General features: G+C 48.1%; 1 protein-coding gene across 1 annotated transcript in view; it reads left to right on the top strand.

Annotated features, from left to right (window-relative positions):
- The window catches only part of ITGA9 (integrin subunit alpha 9), a 286,676-nt gene that overhangs the window by 55,608 nt on the left and 214,834 nt on the right, over window positions 1–16,234 (top strand). Inside the window, exons 8-10 of the mRNA XM_029049589.2 lie at window positions 3,292–3,360; window positions 9,824–9,961; window positions 15,376–15,481. Of these exons, the coding sequence (XP_028905422.1) occupies window positions 3,292–3,360; window positions 9,824–9,961; window positions 15,376–15,481 (313 nt within the window). The remainder of the gene's footprint in view (window positions 1–3,291; window positions 3,361–9,823; window positions 9,962–15,375; window positions 15,482–16,234) is intronic.

Here is a 16,234-nt window from a genome sequence, read left to right as displayed (position 1 = left end):
GGTTCACAGTCTTCATCCCCATGTTTATTGTTATATTGTACTCTCCCTAGTGCTTAGTACAGTGCTTTGCACACATTAAGGGCTCAGTAAATAAGATCGACCGAATGAATGAATGCATTTTACAGATGAGGTCACTGAGGGCCAGGGAGTTTAAGTGACTGCCCCAGGTCACACAGCAGGTAAGTGGCGGAACTGAGATTAGAACCCAGGTCCTCTGACTCCCAGGCCTGTGCTCCTTCCAGGAGGCCATGCTGCTTGCGGTGGATGCTGCAAGTTGAATTTTCAGCAGTGGCTTCTGTCTTTTCTGATTGGGCTGGTCCTCCTTGCTCTGGAAAATACAGCCTATTTTCCTATTCCTTCTGGGAAATGTGGGCAAAAGACTAGCAAAAATGCTGGATGGCTGCGAATGGGAGGAGGAGAGTTTAAAGGCATTCTGGAAATCCCATCGGGGCCTAACAGCTGTCATGGCAACGAGGATGGGCAGAAATGGCCCCGGTTGTTAGGGGTCCAGGCTTGATTGATTAGGATGGGAAAATGCAGAGCAAATACATTGATTTTTAAGTAGCATTTGGGTCGTTTCAAACGTGGATTTTTTTTATCATTTACTTTGGGGCTCCTTTACTGAGTCACGTCCTTTACTGAACGTGTCTCCCAACTCCGTTATATCATACTTTCCCAAATGCCTAGAACCGAGCTCTGCACAGAATAATTGTTCAGTAAATATGATTTATTGATTGATTGAGTCCCCTGGGCAGCCGGCCCGAAGGGAGAGAGGTATCTATACTCTCCCGAGCGCTTAATACAATGCTGTGCACACAATAAGTGCTCTATAAATACGATTGATTGATTGTTTGAGCCCTATGGCCAGCCAGCACAAAAGAAGGGAGGGATTTGTACTCTCCCGAGCACTTAGTACAGTGCTGTGCACACAGTAAGTGCTCAATAGATACAATTGATTGATTGATCGAGCCCCCGGCTAGCTGTCTCGAAGGGAGTGAGGGATGTTAGTGTCTCAGTGGTCAGGAGGCTGGAGGCAGTTGAGGAGGACAGATGGAGTCTCCTCCCTCCCCTGGAAAATTTGGCATCTCAGGCTGAGCTCGGCCACCTTGGGATCTATCCGTGGCTCTCCCACTCCTAACCCCACCCCTGTACCTACAGATTGAGGAGCAGGGAAGCCATCTTGGGCTTTCCCTCCATCCCTCTGCTCTTCCAGGAGACAGCATACCCGGCCAAGTATCCCCAGCGAAGCAGCCCACTGCGGGTCAGAGCCAGGGAGAAGCCGGGGCACGACCTCCGATAACCCCGAGGGAGACTTAGTCAGCCCCCAAGTCCCATGAGTCCCTGCCCTGCTCATGACGGGCCTGAGGGGAACTGCTTCCCGCCAGAGCCTGCCGAAGCTGGCGCCGGGAGATGGCTCGCCGGCGTTGGGGAAATGCTCACATCCTGTTTTGCTCACCCAGGGGCAGACCCCATGGGGCACGGGTTGTTCTGATGGTATCGTGGGCTCCGGAGAGGAGCCACAGGAATCAGGCAATAGGACTGGCCAACAAGCTGATAGCCACAAACTGGTGGGGGAATTTAATGCGGCCCGGAGATGGCTCCTCTCAGCCTCTGACTGCCCTTCTTGTATAACTCTGAGCTCTTGTGTCCCTGATCCTTCTCCTCCCACTCCTCTTCATTCTTTTCCTCCTCCTTGTCATTCTCCTTTTCCTCCTTCCCCTCCTCCTCCTTCTTCCCCTCCTCCTCCTCATTCTCCTTCTCTTCCTCCTTCCCCTCATCCCTCCTCCTCCTCTCCCTCCTCCTCCCCGTCATCCCCATCCTCCTCTTCCCCTTGTTCTCATCCTGCTCTTTGTCATCTTTGTCTTCCTCCTCCCCCTTTCTTGTTCTCCTCCTCTGCCTCCTCTTCCTCCTCCTCCTCATCTTCCTCCTTTTCCTGTTCCTCTCCCTCTTTACCCTCCTACCTGTCCTCCTCTTCCCCTCCCCCTTCCTCTCTTCCTCCTCTACCTCTCACCCTCCTCCTCCTTCTCCTTCTCTCCCTTGTCCTCATCCTCCTCTTTCCTCTTGTCCTGTCCTCTTCCTCCTTCCTCTCCCCTTCATCTTCTTCCTCCTTCCCTTCCTACCCCTCCTCCTCTCTCTCCTCTTCCTCTTCATTCCCCTCCCCTTCTTTCCCCTTGTCCCCCTCCTCCTCTTTCCCGTTTTCCTTGTCCTCTTCCCTGACCTTGCCACCCCCCCCGCCCCTTGCTCCCCTCACCCTCGTCCTCTTCCTTGTCCTCGTCCTTGTCCTCCTCCTCATCCTCCTCATCATCCTCCTATTCCCCCCACAGTTCTGCTTCTGTACCCCTGAGACCTAGCTGCATTCCATACTCTTCTCTCCTTCCCCTACCACCTGACTGCCACAGCTCCACTTGAGAAGCGGGGGCAGAAGGACAGGGTGCATCTCTTACTTCTTATCCCTTACTGCTGCTTTTTCAACCTCCCTGCGGCCAGAATTCCAGTAGTACCTATTTCTTCTGCGGTCCCCCTTGTTGGATCTGGTCGTGTTTGGCTCAAGAGGACCTGAGTCAAGTCAAGACAATGATGGTGGTGGTGAGCAATACAGTAGCTTCTCGGTGGGAGTTTGGTGAAGGGGCAAGAGTCACCTGATCATCTTTTCTTCCTGATTCAGTGACATCCCTGGTGTTGACATAACTCTTCAGGGATAAGCAAGAGCGTCTCTTGGACGGGGGAAGATGATTATCATTAGAGTCCCAGTGACTAGCCCAGTGGGTTGCCAAGAAGCAGCAGCATGACCCAGTGGATAGAGGCTGGGAGTCAGAAGGACCTGGGTTCTAATCCCAGCACTGCCACTTGTCGCTTGTGGGACCTTGGACATTTCACTTCTTCTTGCCTCAGTTCCCTCATCTGTAAAATGGGGATGAAGACTGTGTGTCCCATGCGGGACATGAACTGTCTCCTACATGATTAGCTTGTATCTACCTACCCCAGCACTTAGTAAAGTGCCTGGTACACAGTAAGCACTTTACAAATACCGTTAAGAAAAGAAACAAAAAAAGAAGCCATCTGGCATTCTCGTCAGCCTAGGCCACACCTTGTCTTTCATTCATTCATTCGATCATATTTATTGAGCGCTTACTGTGTACAGAGCACTGTACTAAGTGTTGTCACCATGGCCCTCCGTAGTCACTGTGCTACGTGCCCCTGGACTGGTCAGGGAATGCTGAAAACGAGGCAAGACAAGCCTCCTCGTGGATTTATGGCTGAACAACTGACTCCCTCTTATCCAACCCACAGGTCTACATTTTCCGAACCGACAGGCGATCCGGATCCTTAATCAAGATTTTCCAAGCATCGGGAAAGAAGGTGAGCTTTGGGGCGGGAGAGACTGGCTAACTGGGTTTGATCCTAGCCTGGAGTGAGAGTCTTAATGCTTGCTCTGGCCAAAGCCAACAGGGCTCAGATCAGGGATGTTGGGGTTAGACTGGAACCTAAGAAGACTGAGCCCCAAACCAATTTGGAAGGGATGGGGGTCTCGCTGGGACCACCGATCTGGGGAGGAGGGGAGGTAGTGTAGGAGAAATCTGGGCCTAGTGGAAGGAACCCTTAGAGAAGCATTGTGGTCTAATGGATAGAGCCCAGACCTGGGAATCAGAAGGACCTGCATTCTAATCCCAGCTCCGCCTCTTGCCTGCTGGGTGACCTTAGGCATATCACTTCACTTCTCTGGGAAATGGGGATTAAGAAGGGGAGTCCCGCGAGGGGCAGGGACTGTGTCCAAACTAGTTTATCTTGTCTCTACACCAGTGCTTAGAACAATGCCTGACACATAGTAAGCACTTAACAAATGCCACAATTATTATTATTTACCCTGGCACAGAGGCAGGGTCCAGCACCTGATGGGATTTATGTGGGAGTGTCTCCTAGTGGAAGATGTCCAGATACCTCGAGGCATACTCTCTGGGTAATCTGGGGATTTCTGATACAGGTGGCATCTGAAATGCGGGCTTTCTTTCTTGCCTGGACACTCGATCTTAGTCTCAGAGGATCTCCCAGAAATCTTTGCCCAATTTTCATTTCTTCTTGTCCTTATAAAGGGCTACAGTTGGGAAAATAATAATACTTTCCTTCAAACTGCATTCCCAAGCACGTCATTTCATGAGACCTGACTTTCCAGTCCTGATGGAGAGTGTCCCCAAACACACACACATACAGAAAACCAGAAACCAAAAACCTCAGCTCTGTGGGGAGGTAATATCTTAGAGATGATGTGAGGTAAAGGTCAGTCCGGGAAATCCTTCTTTCAAAGTTAAGAGCAGAGATTGACAACAGAGATGGAGGAAATGCCATTCTACCGAATAACAATAATAATAATAATAATAATTATGGTACTTGTCAAGCGCTTAGTATGTGCCGAGCGCTGCTGTAAGCGCTGGAGTAGATACAAGTTACTTAGGTTGGATCCAGCCCCTGTTCTGCATGGGGCTCACAGTCTTAATCCCCATTTTCAGATGAGATAACTGAGTCCAAGGGAAGTGAAGTGACTTGCCCAAGGTCACACAGCAGACGTGGTGGAGCCAGGATTAGAACCGGAGTCATTCTGACTTCCAGGCCCATGCTCTATCCACTATGCCACGCTGAATCTCATAAATCTACTCCTGCTCCTTGTGGGTAGGGAATGCCTCTAACTCTGTTGTGTTGTTCTCTCCCAAGCAGTTAGTAAAGTGCTCTGCACATAGTAAGTGCTCAATTGTACCACTGACGGATTGATTGTAGCATCTCCAGTGGGGTAATAGAACTGGAAAGATATAGAATAGACACCTCCTATTTTAGAATGAGCAGCGTGGCCTCGTGGAAATAGCTAAGGCCTGGAACGCAGAGGACTCTAGGTTCACTGTGGGCAGGGAATTTGTCTATCAACTATTTTCTTGTACTCTTCCAAGCGCTTAGTACAGTGCTCTGCACACAGTCAGTGCTCAATAAATACCACTGACTGACTTGGGTTCTAACCTTAGCTCTGCCACCCACCTGCTGTGAAACCTAGAGCAAGTGACTTCACTCTCTGTGCGTCATTTTCTTCATCTGTAAAATGCGGGTTCAATGCCTGTTCTCCCCACTATTTAGACTCTGAGCCCCATGTGAGACAGAGACAATGTCTGACCTGATTAACTTGTATCTACCCCAGGACTTAGATGAGAGCTTTTAAGTGCTTAACAAATACAATAATATTAATATTTGTATATTCCGTGGGAAGTACCTTTGCCTGGCCCTATCACAGGTGGGATTTAACAAACTCATGACATTTAGAAATGAGATGATCAACTAGTTTCTGCCTCTTTCCACTGCCACAAATGTCCCGGGTTCAAGTTACAGATGGACATTTTGAGGGGAGAATCACCCCACGATTACTCTGGACTTCGCAGTTCCCGGATCTGAGCCCAGCGTGGAATGAAAAGCCCCTCCTCCATTGAGTTTTGTGTGTTTCTGCCTTTTGGAGCCCCAGGCCTGAAGTGAAACCCAGAAGTTTAAAGGGGACACATCATTTAGGTCAGCCCCCGGGATCGGGACAGGGGCAGGAAGCAGCATGACCTAGTGGATAGAGCACAGGCCTGGGAGTCAGAATGACTTGAGTTCTCATCTTGACTCTGCCATTCTGTCTTCTGTGTGACTTATCCGTGCCTCAGTTCCCTCATCTTCAGAGGATGAAGACTGTGAGCTCCATGCGGGACAAGGACTGTGTCTAACCCAATTAGCTTGTATCTACCCCAGTGCTTAGTGCAATGCCTGGTAAGCACTTAACAAACACCATAATTATTATTATTAGGAAGTCTCAGATGCTGAAGGAGGCAGGGTGCTGGAAGAAGGTGTGGGGACAGTCAGGCTTTCCTACCCAGTGAATTGGCTTCTGATTTTTCGAATCTCCACCAATGAAGGGTCGTGGCGTCTTCTGGTGGGTAGGACTGTCAGGAGGTGGCAGGGATCAAACTTATTCCCCTTAGTACTCTCACCATCGGGTGCTCACAGGATCACCCCAAATACGAAGCACTGGGTGGATATAAGCTAATCAGATTGGACACTGTCCCCATCCCACGTGGGGCTCACAGTCTTAATCCCCAGTTACAGCTGAGGTAACTCAGGCACAGAGAAGTTAAATGACTTGCCCAAGGTCACACAGCAGACAAGTGGTGAGGCCGGGATGAGGACCCAAGCCCATGCTCTTGCCACTAGGCCATGCTGCTTCCCACCAACTCTACTCAATATCACGCATGTAGTCCACACACTCAGGGAGTGAGAGTATAATGGAGTCATTCCTGCCTACCTCGTGCCAACCTGCCCTGGACAGGGCACATTTCTTGGCTAAGGAATGTACATCTCGGGTATGTTTTTGCTCTTTCGCGAGCCCGACGAATGACACGACCAAAAGGTTTTAGTCATTTGGATATCAGATAAGAAGCTTTTGGAGAGGAATTTCTCATATAAAATTTAGGAAGATGCCAAGTAACATATACCATTGCTGCGAGTAACTTGATCCCTGAGGACAAATTGGGATAGGTTTGGATCTCCCAGCTAGCGGGGAGGGTCATCCTGGAGATGCATCTTCCTTCCCATCTTGCCATCCTATGGACAACTTTTCCTGGAAAGTTTCCCCTGTTCTTGACTTCTCTGAAGTGCTGAGGGAGAAGCTTGGAGCAGGTTTCGGCTGGTGTACACAACTTTAAATCATATATTATAAACTTATTTATTCATATCACATATTCATAAGTATTGAAGCAGCATGGCATAGTGTAAGGGGCCTGGGAATCAGAAGGTCATAGGTTCCAATCCCGGCTCCATCACGTGTTCTCTATGTGACCTTGAGCAAGTCACTTCACCTCTCTGTGCCTCAGTGACTTCATCTGTAAAAGGGGGATAGAGACTGTGAGCCCCGCATGAGAGGAACTGTGTCCAACCTGAGTTGCTTCTATCCTCCCCAGCACTTAGTACAATCCTGGCACATAGTAAGCAATTAACAAATGCCATCATTATTATTATTATTATTATTATCATTATTATCGTCATTATCATTCATCCCCTCTAGACTGTAAGCTCGTTATGGGCAGAGAACATGTCTGCTATTTCTGTTGTTTTGGAGGAGAAGCAGCGTGGCTTGGTGGATAGAGTACAGACCTGGGTTCTAATCCCGGTTCTGCCACATGTCTTCTGAGTGACCTTGGGCAAGTCACTTAACTTTTCTGTGTCTCTGTTACCTCATCTGTAAAATTAGGATAAGAGTATGAGCCCCATGTGGGACAGGGACGTGTGTCCAACCTAAATAACTTGTATCTACCCTAGCACTTAGAACAGTACTTGGCACATAGTAGGTGCTTAACAAGTACCGTAATTATTATTTCTCACCCAAGTGCCTAGTACAGTGCTCTGCACATAGCAGGCATTCAATAAATACCATTGAAAGAAAAAAAAAAGGGTGGGAGGCAGCCAACTTGGAGGTGTGATCTCCTGCTTGTACCTTCTGCACCTCCTCCTTGTCTGTCTTTTCCGCCGGGGCTGCTGTCCCTGCTTAGTACAGTGCAAGCGCTTAATACAGTGCTAAGCGCTCAGTACACTGCTCTGCACACAGTAAGTGTTCAACAAATACGATTGACTGACTGACTGACCTTTCCCTCACCCCGGGTTCAGCCACAGGAGGCAGTTTGAAGTAAAGCCTAATTCTTTCTCACTTCAGTTTCCCTCCAGCAAACTACCGATAAGGCCAAGGTGGGGTTCTGGAGAGAGAGGGCTCCTAAGTAGATTTAGTTTGAAAACTGAGGGAGAAAAGGGTTAGGATTCCAAGGTTATTTTGGTTATTTTTGGGTGGTTATATTTCAACTTGACCAAACCTGGGCAGGGAGATCTGCAGAGGCAACGCTAGATGCCCGGACAATCGTTGGCAAACCATCAAAAGGGTGTTTCCCTCTTCAACAGAGTGCCGCTTTCATGTCTCATTTTTATGAGTTACAATCCAGTATCTCCCCTCCTTGAAAGGGAAAAAAAGTCCAATATGTTTCCTAGTGCAAATATTTCTCTTTGAGTCTGGCGGAGCTCAGGAAATTCTTTTTTCCTAGTTGGCTTGGCTCTGTCAAGTGAAATGCTTTGCCGTTGATAAGTGGTGCGCATTTATTAAGTTCATTGGCCACATTTACAATCTTAAGGGAGCATTTGTTTCCATGTGGTATCTCCAGGTGCCCTTCACCGTACTAAGGGCTCAATTCTATGCTCTGCACATAGTAAGTGCTCAATGGGTACCCCTGATTGATTGATTGATTGATTGGTGTGTCCTGGGGAAAGGCAACAAACCATTAGTTCCCCCCACAAAGTCTCAAATTCCCCTGTGTCTTTGCCGACATCACACCAGGTATCTATGGGGCCTCAGCAACATCCACGGGAACGCACCAACATCACATCACATAATAATAATAATGGTATTATAGGTTAAGCTCTCACTATGTGCCAGGGACTGTTCTAAGTGCTGGGGTGGATACAAGCAAAATCAGGTTGGACACAGTCCCTGTCCCACGTGGGGCTCACAGTCTCAATCTCATTTTCCAGATGAGGTAACTGAGGCCCAGAGAAGTGAAGTGACTCGCCCAGCAGTGTGGCTCAGTGAAAAGAGCACAGGCTTGGGAGTCAGAGGATGTGGGTTCTAATCCCGGCTCCGCCATTGATCAGCTGGGTGACTTTGAGCAAGTCACTTGACTTCTTTGTGCCTCAGTTACCTCATCTGTAAAAGGGGGATTAAGACTGTGAGCCCCACGCAGGACAACCTCATTACCTTGTATCTACCCCAGAGCTTAGAACAGTGCTCGGTATATCGTAAGTGCTTAACAAATGCCATCATCATTATGATTATTAAGTGGGAGAGCTGGGATTAGAACTCACGACCTACTGACACCCAGGTCCATGCTCGATCCACTATGCCATGGACTCAGTGACATCACAGTGTTGGTCCATCGAGTCCCCGCTGACCGTGAGCCCATTGTCGACAGGGATTGTGTCTCTTTATTGCGGTATTGTACTTTCCATGCGCTTCTTACAGTGCTCTTCACAAAGCGCGCAATAAATACGATTGAATGAATGAATCCCGTCTGTCCCTAGGGTCTCACCATTGTCACCCCAAGGCCCTCTTGAATGATTCAGTGGATTCCCTCTAGACCGTAAGCATGTCATGGGCAGGGACCGTTTCTACCAACTCTGCCAGTTTCCTCATCTGTAAAATAATAATGATGGTACTTGTTAAGTATTTACTAAGTGCCAAGCACTGTTCTAAGGGCTGGAATAGGTACAAGGTAGTCAGGTTGGACACGGTCCCTGTCCCACACAGGGCTCACACTCTTAATCCTCATTTTACAGATGAGATGACTGAGGCCCAGAGATATGAAGTGAGTTGCCCCAGGTCACCCAGCAGTCATGTGGCAGAGCCGGAATTAGAACCCAGGTCCTTCTGACTCTCAGAGACCATGCTTTATCAGCTGGGCCACTTTGAAGCCCGTGAGCCCCACGTGGGACAGGGACTGCGTCCTACCAAATTTGCTTGTCTTCACCTCAGTGCTTAGTGCAGTGCCTGGCACATAGTAAATGCTTAACAAACTCCACAGTTGTTAGTGTTATGACTGTCCTCTCCCAACCGCTTAGTACAGTACTCTGAGTATAGGAAACACTCAATAAAGACCATGATCGATCGATTGCCAGCGCTGTCCTAGGCCTAGTGGAGTTCAGACCCGGTGGAATGTGCGCGATCTTCTGATGTGCGGGCAGATACTGAACGCTCTGTTGTGACTCGGCTTGGTTGCAGATGGGCTCTTACTTTGGCTCCTCCTTATGTGCAGTTGATCTGAATTCTGACGGTCTGTCAGACCTGCTGGTCGGCGCGCCCATGTTTTCGGAGATCAGGGATGAGGGGCAAGTTACGGTCTACCTCAGCAGAGGCAACGTGAGTATGGGTCTGGCCCGGGTTGTGTGGGTGTCTCTGTGTGTGTGTAGGAGGGGGGTGGTGAGGGCTGGCTGGGGGTGGAGTCTTATAAAGGTGCTCTACACAAAATAAGGGCTCAATAAATACAATTGAATGAATCAAAGTCACACTGAGAAGCAGCATGGACTAATGGATAGAGCAAGGGCCTGGGAGTCAGAAGGACCTGGATTCTAATCCTGGCTCTGGTGCTTCTCTGCTCTGTGCAAGCTCTTGGGAAAGCTGCTTCACTTCTCTGAGCCTCAGTTACCTCATCTGTAAAATGGAGATTAAGACTGTGAGCCCCATGTGGGACAGGGACTGTACCCCAACTGATTACCGTGTTTCTATCCCAGTGCTTAGAACTGTGCCTGGCACATAGTAAGTGCGTAATAAATACCATGAAAAAAAATCTTTGAATTAATGTCTCTTTTCCTCCTCTAGGCTGTAAGCTCCTTGTGGGCAAGGAATGTGTCTACCAACTCTGTTGTATTAAACTCCTCACCCAAGCGCTTATTATAGTCCTCTGCACATAATAGGCATACAATAAATATCATTGATGATGATGATCTCCTCCTCCAAGAGACCTTCCCTGATTAAGCCATCTTCTTCCCGACTCCCTTCTGTGTCATCTACGCGTTTGGATCTGTACCTTTTGAGCGCTTGATGATCACCCCCACCATCCTCAGCCCTACAACACTTCTGTCCATATCCGTAATTTATTTATTTCTATTAATGTCTGTCTCCCTCTCTAGATTGGAAGCTCTATGTGGGCAAAGAGTGTACCTACCCACTCTGATGCACTGTACTCTCCCAAGTGCTTAGTGCAGTGCTTTGCCCTGGAAGTGCTCAATAAATAACACTGATTGATGTGTGTGGTGTGTGTGTGGTGTGTGTGTATGTGTGTGTGTGTGTATCTGGGTGACTATGTGGGATCTGTCCCGAGATAGGAACCCCAGTATGGTGATTGGGGAAAAAAAATCTGATTTCAAGAAGCAGCCTGGTGAATGGAGAGAGCCCGGGCCTAGGAGTCAGAAGGTCGTGGGTGCTAATCCCGGCTTTGCCGCTTGTCTTCTGGGTAACCTTGGGCAAGTCACTCCACTTCTCTGTGCCTCAGTTCCCTCATCTGTAAAATGGGGATTAAGATTGTGAGCCCCACGTGGGACAGGGACTGTGTCCCATCCGATTTGCTTGTATCCACCCCAATGCTTAGAACAGTGCCTAGCACATAGTAAGCACTTAACAAATACCATTATTATTGTTATTATTATGATGTGGTGCTTTGCCATGGAGCACTGCAGCTGGATTAGAGGAGCAGATTCTGTGAGGAACCATCTTGCCCATTTGCCTTTCACGAGTTTGTACTGAACTGTAGGATTGCATGGTTTTTCCCCATTTTTCTGTTCCAAGTCCATTTGGTCGGATTCTCTCCGTGTCAGCAACTTCCCTTAGCCAGGAAACAGCCAGGACGTTCCAGAGACCTTGGGGCACGTTCATTCACAAGGCAAATAAGCACTTGTGATGGGCACGAACTTGGCAAGGGAAACCATGTTGGGTTTCCAAATGGATTTTCACCCAGCCCCTGGAGATAGGTCAGATTATAGGGAATTAAACTTTGCTATGGGAAGCTGGGGATGCAGAATGGTGACCACTGACAATTCTGCTGACGTTCATCTCGGGAATACCGATGCTATAAAAGCTTTGTCTTTTGGGGTCAGTTTCTTTTTCTTTAATGTCTTTTTTTATGGTTTTTGTTAAGCGCTTACTATGTCAGAGAGAGTCAGAGGTCATGGGTTCCAATCCCCGCTCCTCTTCTTGTCAGCTGTGTGACTGTGGGCAAGTCGCTTAACTTCTCTGTGCCTCAGTTACTTTATCTGTAAAATGGGGATTAACTATGAACCTCACGTGGGATAGGGATTGTGTCCAACCCAATTTGCTTGTGTGCACCCCAGTCCTGATTACCCTGTATCTACTCCAGTGGTTAGAACAGTGCTCTGCGCATAGTAAGCACTTAACAAATACCAACATTATTATTGTTATGTGTCAGGTACTGTATTAAACACTGGGGCAGATACAAGACAATCAAGTTGGACATAGTTCCTGTCCCACATGGGCCTCAAAGCTTAATCCCCATTTTACAACTGAGGAAACTGAGGCACAGAAAAGTGAAATGACTTGCCCAAGGTTCAACAGCAGGTAAGTGGTGGAGCCGAGATCACAACTTGGGTCCTTCTGACTCCCAGACCTGTATGCTATCCACTGGATCAGGCTGCTTCTTCCTCTTTCTTTCTCTGGTGTTTCCCTTTACCTGGAAAGCAGCAGGACTTAGTAGAAAGTTAATCAGTCAGAAGTGTTTATTAATAATGAAAATAATAAGAAGAATGGTATTTGTTAAGCACTTACTATGTGCCAAGTACTGTTCTAAGTGCTGGGGTAGTTACAGGGTCATCAGGTTCCATGTGGGGCTCACAGTCTTAATCCCCATTTTACAGATGAGGTAACTGAGTCCCAGAGAAGTTAAGTGACTTACCCGAGGTCACACAGCAGACAAGTGGCAGAGCTGGAATTAGAACCCACGACCTCTTACTCCCGAGACTTTGCTCTTTCCACTAAGCCATGCTGCTTCATTAAGCACCTACTGTGTGCAGAGCACTGCAGGAGTACAGTAGAATTAGTATTCATGTTCCCTGCCCACAGGGAGTTTACAAACTGCCTCTTGTCCTCTCCCCAGCTCCAGCACCTTTCCAATGCAAATCCATGCATTTCTTCCCACCTGATGAAAACAAGAGCTTTGGGTTCCATAACACGTGATTTTTTTTTTTAAATTTTACCACAGCCCTCCCAAATCACACTCCTTTCAGGGCAACAGGAGCTGAGTCAAAATGTCTGTCCTCCCCATTTTGAGCCTTCCCATTGCCCACCCCTTATCTCTCTGACTTCTTCAGATGTTAATAATAATAATAATGTTGTAATTTGTTAAGCGCTTACTATGTGCCGAGCAATGTTCTAAGCGCTGGGGTAGATACAGGGTAATCAGGTTGTCCCACGTGAGGCTCAAAGTCCTAATCCCCATTTTACAGATGAGGGAACTGAGGCACCGAGAAGTGAAGTGACTTGCCCAAAGTCACACAGCTGACAGGTGGCGGAGCCGGGATTAGAACCCGTGATCTCTGACTCCTAAGCCCGGGCTTTTTCTACTGAGCCACACTGTTTTGGTGTCCCTAAAGAAGATGAGTATGTGGGAATGGTATATTTTTAATGAATGCCTTAAAAAAAAGGTATGACCAGAGAGGGTAGGAGGAGAACTAGAAGGGAACTGCATCGGAAAAACCAAGGTCAGACAGTGCTTCCAGGAGAAGGGTGTGATCTAGAGTGCAAAGGCAGGGCAAAGGCTGAGGAGGATTCGGAGTAGCGTCCATTAGATTTGGCCAGAAGGAGGACATTGGTGACCTCAGAGAAAGCGGTCTCAGTGGAATGGAGGGGGCGGAAACTGGATCGCAGAGGGTCAAGAAGGGAGTCAGAGGAGAGGGAGTGGAGGCTTTAACCAACTTGTCTGAAGAGTTTGGACAAGAATGTGACGAGGGAGTTGAGGGGGTAGCTGAATAGTGCAGAGGGGTCCAGAGGAGGTTTCTTTTAGGATAGAGAAGTCCATTTCCTTTCTTTGGGTCTTTGGTGACAACTGGTCAACATCCTGCATCCTGTCTCTCCCTGTGTAAACAACTCTTGTATTTTTGAAAGCAGTAAATTGGCTCCTCCTAATTTTCTCCCTTCCTGACTTAACCCCCCCCCCCCCCAATTCCTTTTTCTTTTCCTCACAGGAAAATCTTTTCCAGGTTTTCCCATTACTCTCTATAGCTCCACCATCCGTCCTGTCTCACAAGCCTGTAACCTTGACGTTATCCTTAACTCATCTCTCTTACTAGACCTACATATTCAATCTACCACTGAATCCTGTCGGTTCAAGCTTCACAGCATCACTAAAATCCGACCTTTCCTCTCCATTCAAACTGCAACCACATTAATCCAAGCACTCATTCAAACTGCAACCACATTAATCCAAGCACTTAGCCTATCCTATTTTGATTTCTACATCAGCCTCCTTGCTGACCTCCCTTCCTCCTGTCTCTCCCCACTCCAGTCCATACTTTACTCTGCTGTCCAGGTCATTTCTGTATAGAAACATTCAGTCCATGTTTCCCCACTCCTTAAGAACCTCCAGTGTTCACCCATCCATCTCCACCTCAAGCAGTAACTCCTTACCATTAGCTTTAAAGTACTCAATCCCCTTCTACGTGCTCCTACCTCACCTCACTACTCTCCTACTTCAACCCAGCCCGCACACTTCACTCCTCTAATGCTAACATTCTTACTGTGCCTCCTTCTCGTCTATCTCACCGCCACACGCTCAGGTCCTGCCTCTGGCCTGGGATGCCCTCCCTCTTTGTATCTGACAATTACTCTCCCCACCATCAAAACTTTATTAATACTAATAATGATGGTATTTTTTCAGTGCTCACTATGTGTCAAGCACCGTTTTAAGCGCTGGGGTAGATACAAACTAATCAGGTTGGATACAGTCCCTGCCCCATGTGGGATTCACAGTCTTTATCCCTATTTTACAGATGAGGTAAAGATGTAGTGACTTGCCCAAGATCACCCAGCAGAAAAGTGGCAGAGGCAGGATTAGAACCCAGGTCCTTCTGACTCCCAGGCCTGTGCTCTCTCCTCTAGGCCATGCTGCTCCCTTTGTTTATCCCTCCCTCAGCTCCTCAGCTCTTATGACCATATCCATAATTTATCTATTTGTATTAATGACTGTCTAGCTTGTCAGTTCACTGTGGGCAGGGAATATGCTGATGTATTGTTATCTTGTTTCTAACCCAGCGCTTAGTACAGTATAGCACTTATGTATATATTTTTTATATTAACGTCTGTCTCCCCATCTAGACCTTAAGCTTTCTGTGAGCAGGGAATGTGTCCACCAACTCTGTACTGTACTCTCCCAAGGGCTTAATACAGTGCTCTATACACACTAAGCGCTCAGTAAATATGATCGATTGGTTGATAGATTACAGTGCCCGGCACATAATGAGCACTTAACTAATACCGTTAAAAAACAGAGCAACAAAAAAGGTAGGTATTCTCTGCCAGAATATGTCATAGAGGAAGACATTTCGGGGCTGGGATGTGTCTCCAGTGACGGGTTTTGGTCGGGAGCCGGCCAGTTTCCTCTGAACAGCTTGTGTCGTCACACTGGGCAGGTGATGCTGTGATGAGAGAAGGCAGCTGACAGGTGGTCTTCCCATTCAACGGAAGGCTCTGGCTTCTTGGTCTTCCTGTCTAGCGGGAGGCCCTGGCTTCTTGACCTTCTCTTAGCCAGGCTCTTTTCCTGTCCGTAGGGTGTCCTGGAGGAGCAGCCGGCCCTGAATGGCGACAACGCTTACAACGCCCACTTTGGCGAGAGCATAGCCAGCCTGGGGGACATGGATGATGACGGCTTCCCAGGTCAGTGCTGATTCCTCCTCACGGCAATGGAGGTCGTAGCCATGGAGGGTCATGGCATCGAGAGGGCTGTGGCCATGAAGATTGTAGCCATGGGGGTCATACTGATGTGGAACTATGTCCACAGGGGGTGTATCATTAGGGGGCCGTGTCCACGGGATCATATTGTCAGCAGGTTGTGTCCATGGGGATCAGAGTCGCCAGAGAGTGAAGGGGGGAGATGTGTTCATTGGCATCATATTTCAGGGGCCCATGTCCATGGGGCCTTATCTTCAGGGGACCATGTCCACAGAGGTCATATAATCAGGTGGCCTTTTTCACGTGGTCACATCAGCAGGAGGCCGGGGTCGAATCCATAGAGGTCATATCCACCGGGGACCATGTCCACGGGGTCACATCATCAAGGGGCTGGGTCCATGAGGGGGGGTCATATCTATTTAGAGCCATATCTACAAGGGTGGTGGTCATACCTATTGGGGTCATATCTATGGGGGGTGGTCATAACCACATGGAGTCATAAATGTGGGGATCATATCCACAGTAGTCATAGCTATAGGGGGAGTCATGTCAAGTTCGTCGTATAGTGTTTTGCACACAATAAGTGCTCAGTAAATACGATTGAATGAATATCCAGAGAGGATATATCTCCAGGGAGTCATAGTCATGGGGATTGTATCCACGGGGGTCATATTCATTCAATCATATTTATTGGGCACTTACTGTGCTGAGCACTGTACTAAGCACTTGGGAAGAGTA

The sequence above is a fragment of the Ornithorhynchus anatinus genome, chromosome 21 (assembly GCF_004115215.2).
Source record: "Ornithorhynchus anatinus isolate Pmale09 chromosome 21, mOrnAna1.pri.v4, whole genome shotgun sequence".
NCBI classification, from domain to species: Eukaryota; Metazoa; Chordata; class Mammalia; order Monotremata; family Ornithorhynchidae; genus Ornithorhynchus; species Ornithorhynchus anatinus.
Note: the sequence above shows the minus strand (reverse complement) of the source record. Positions and strands in the feature narration are given on the sequence as shown.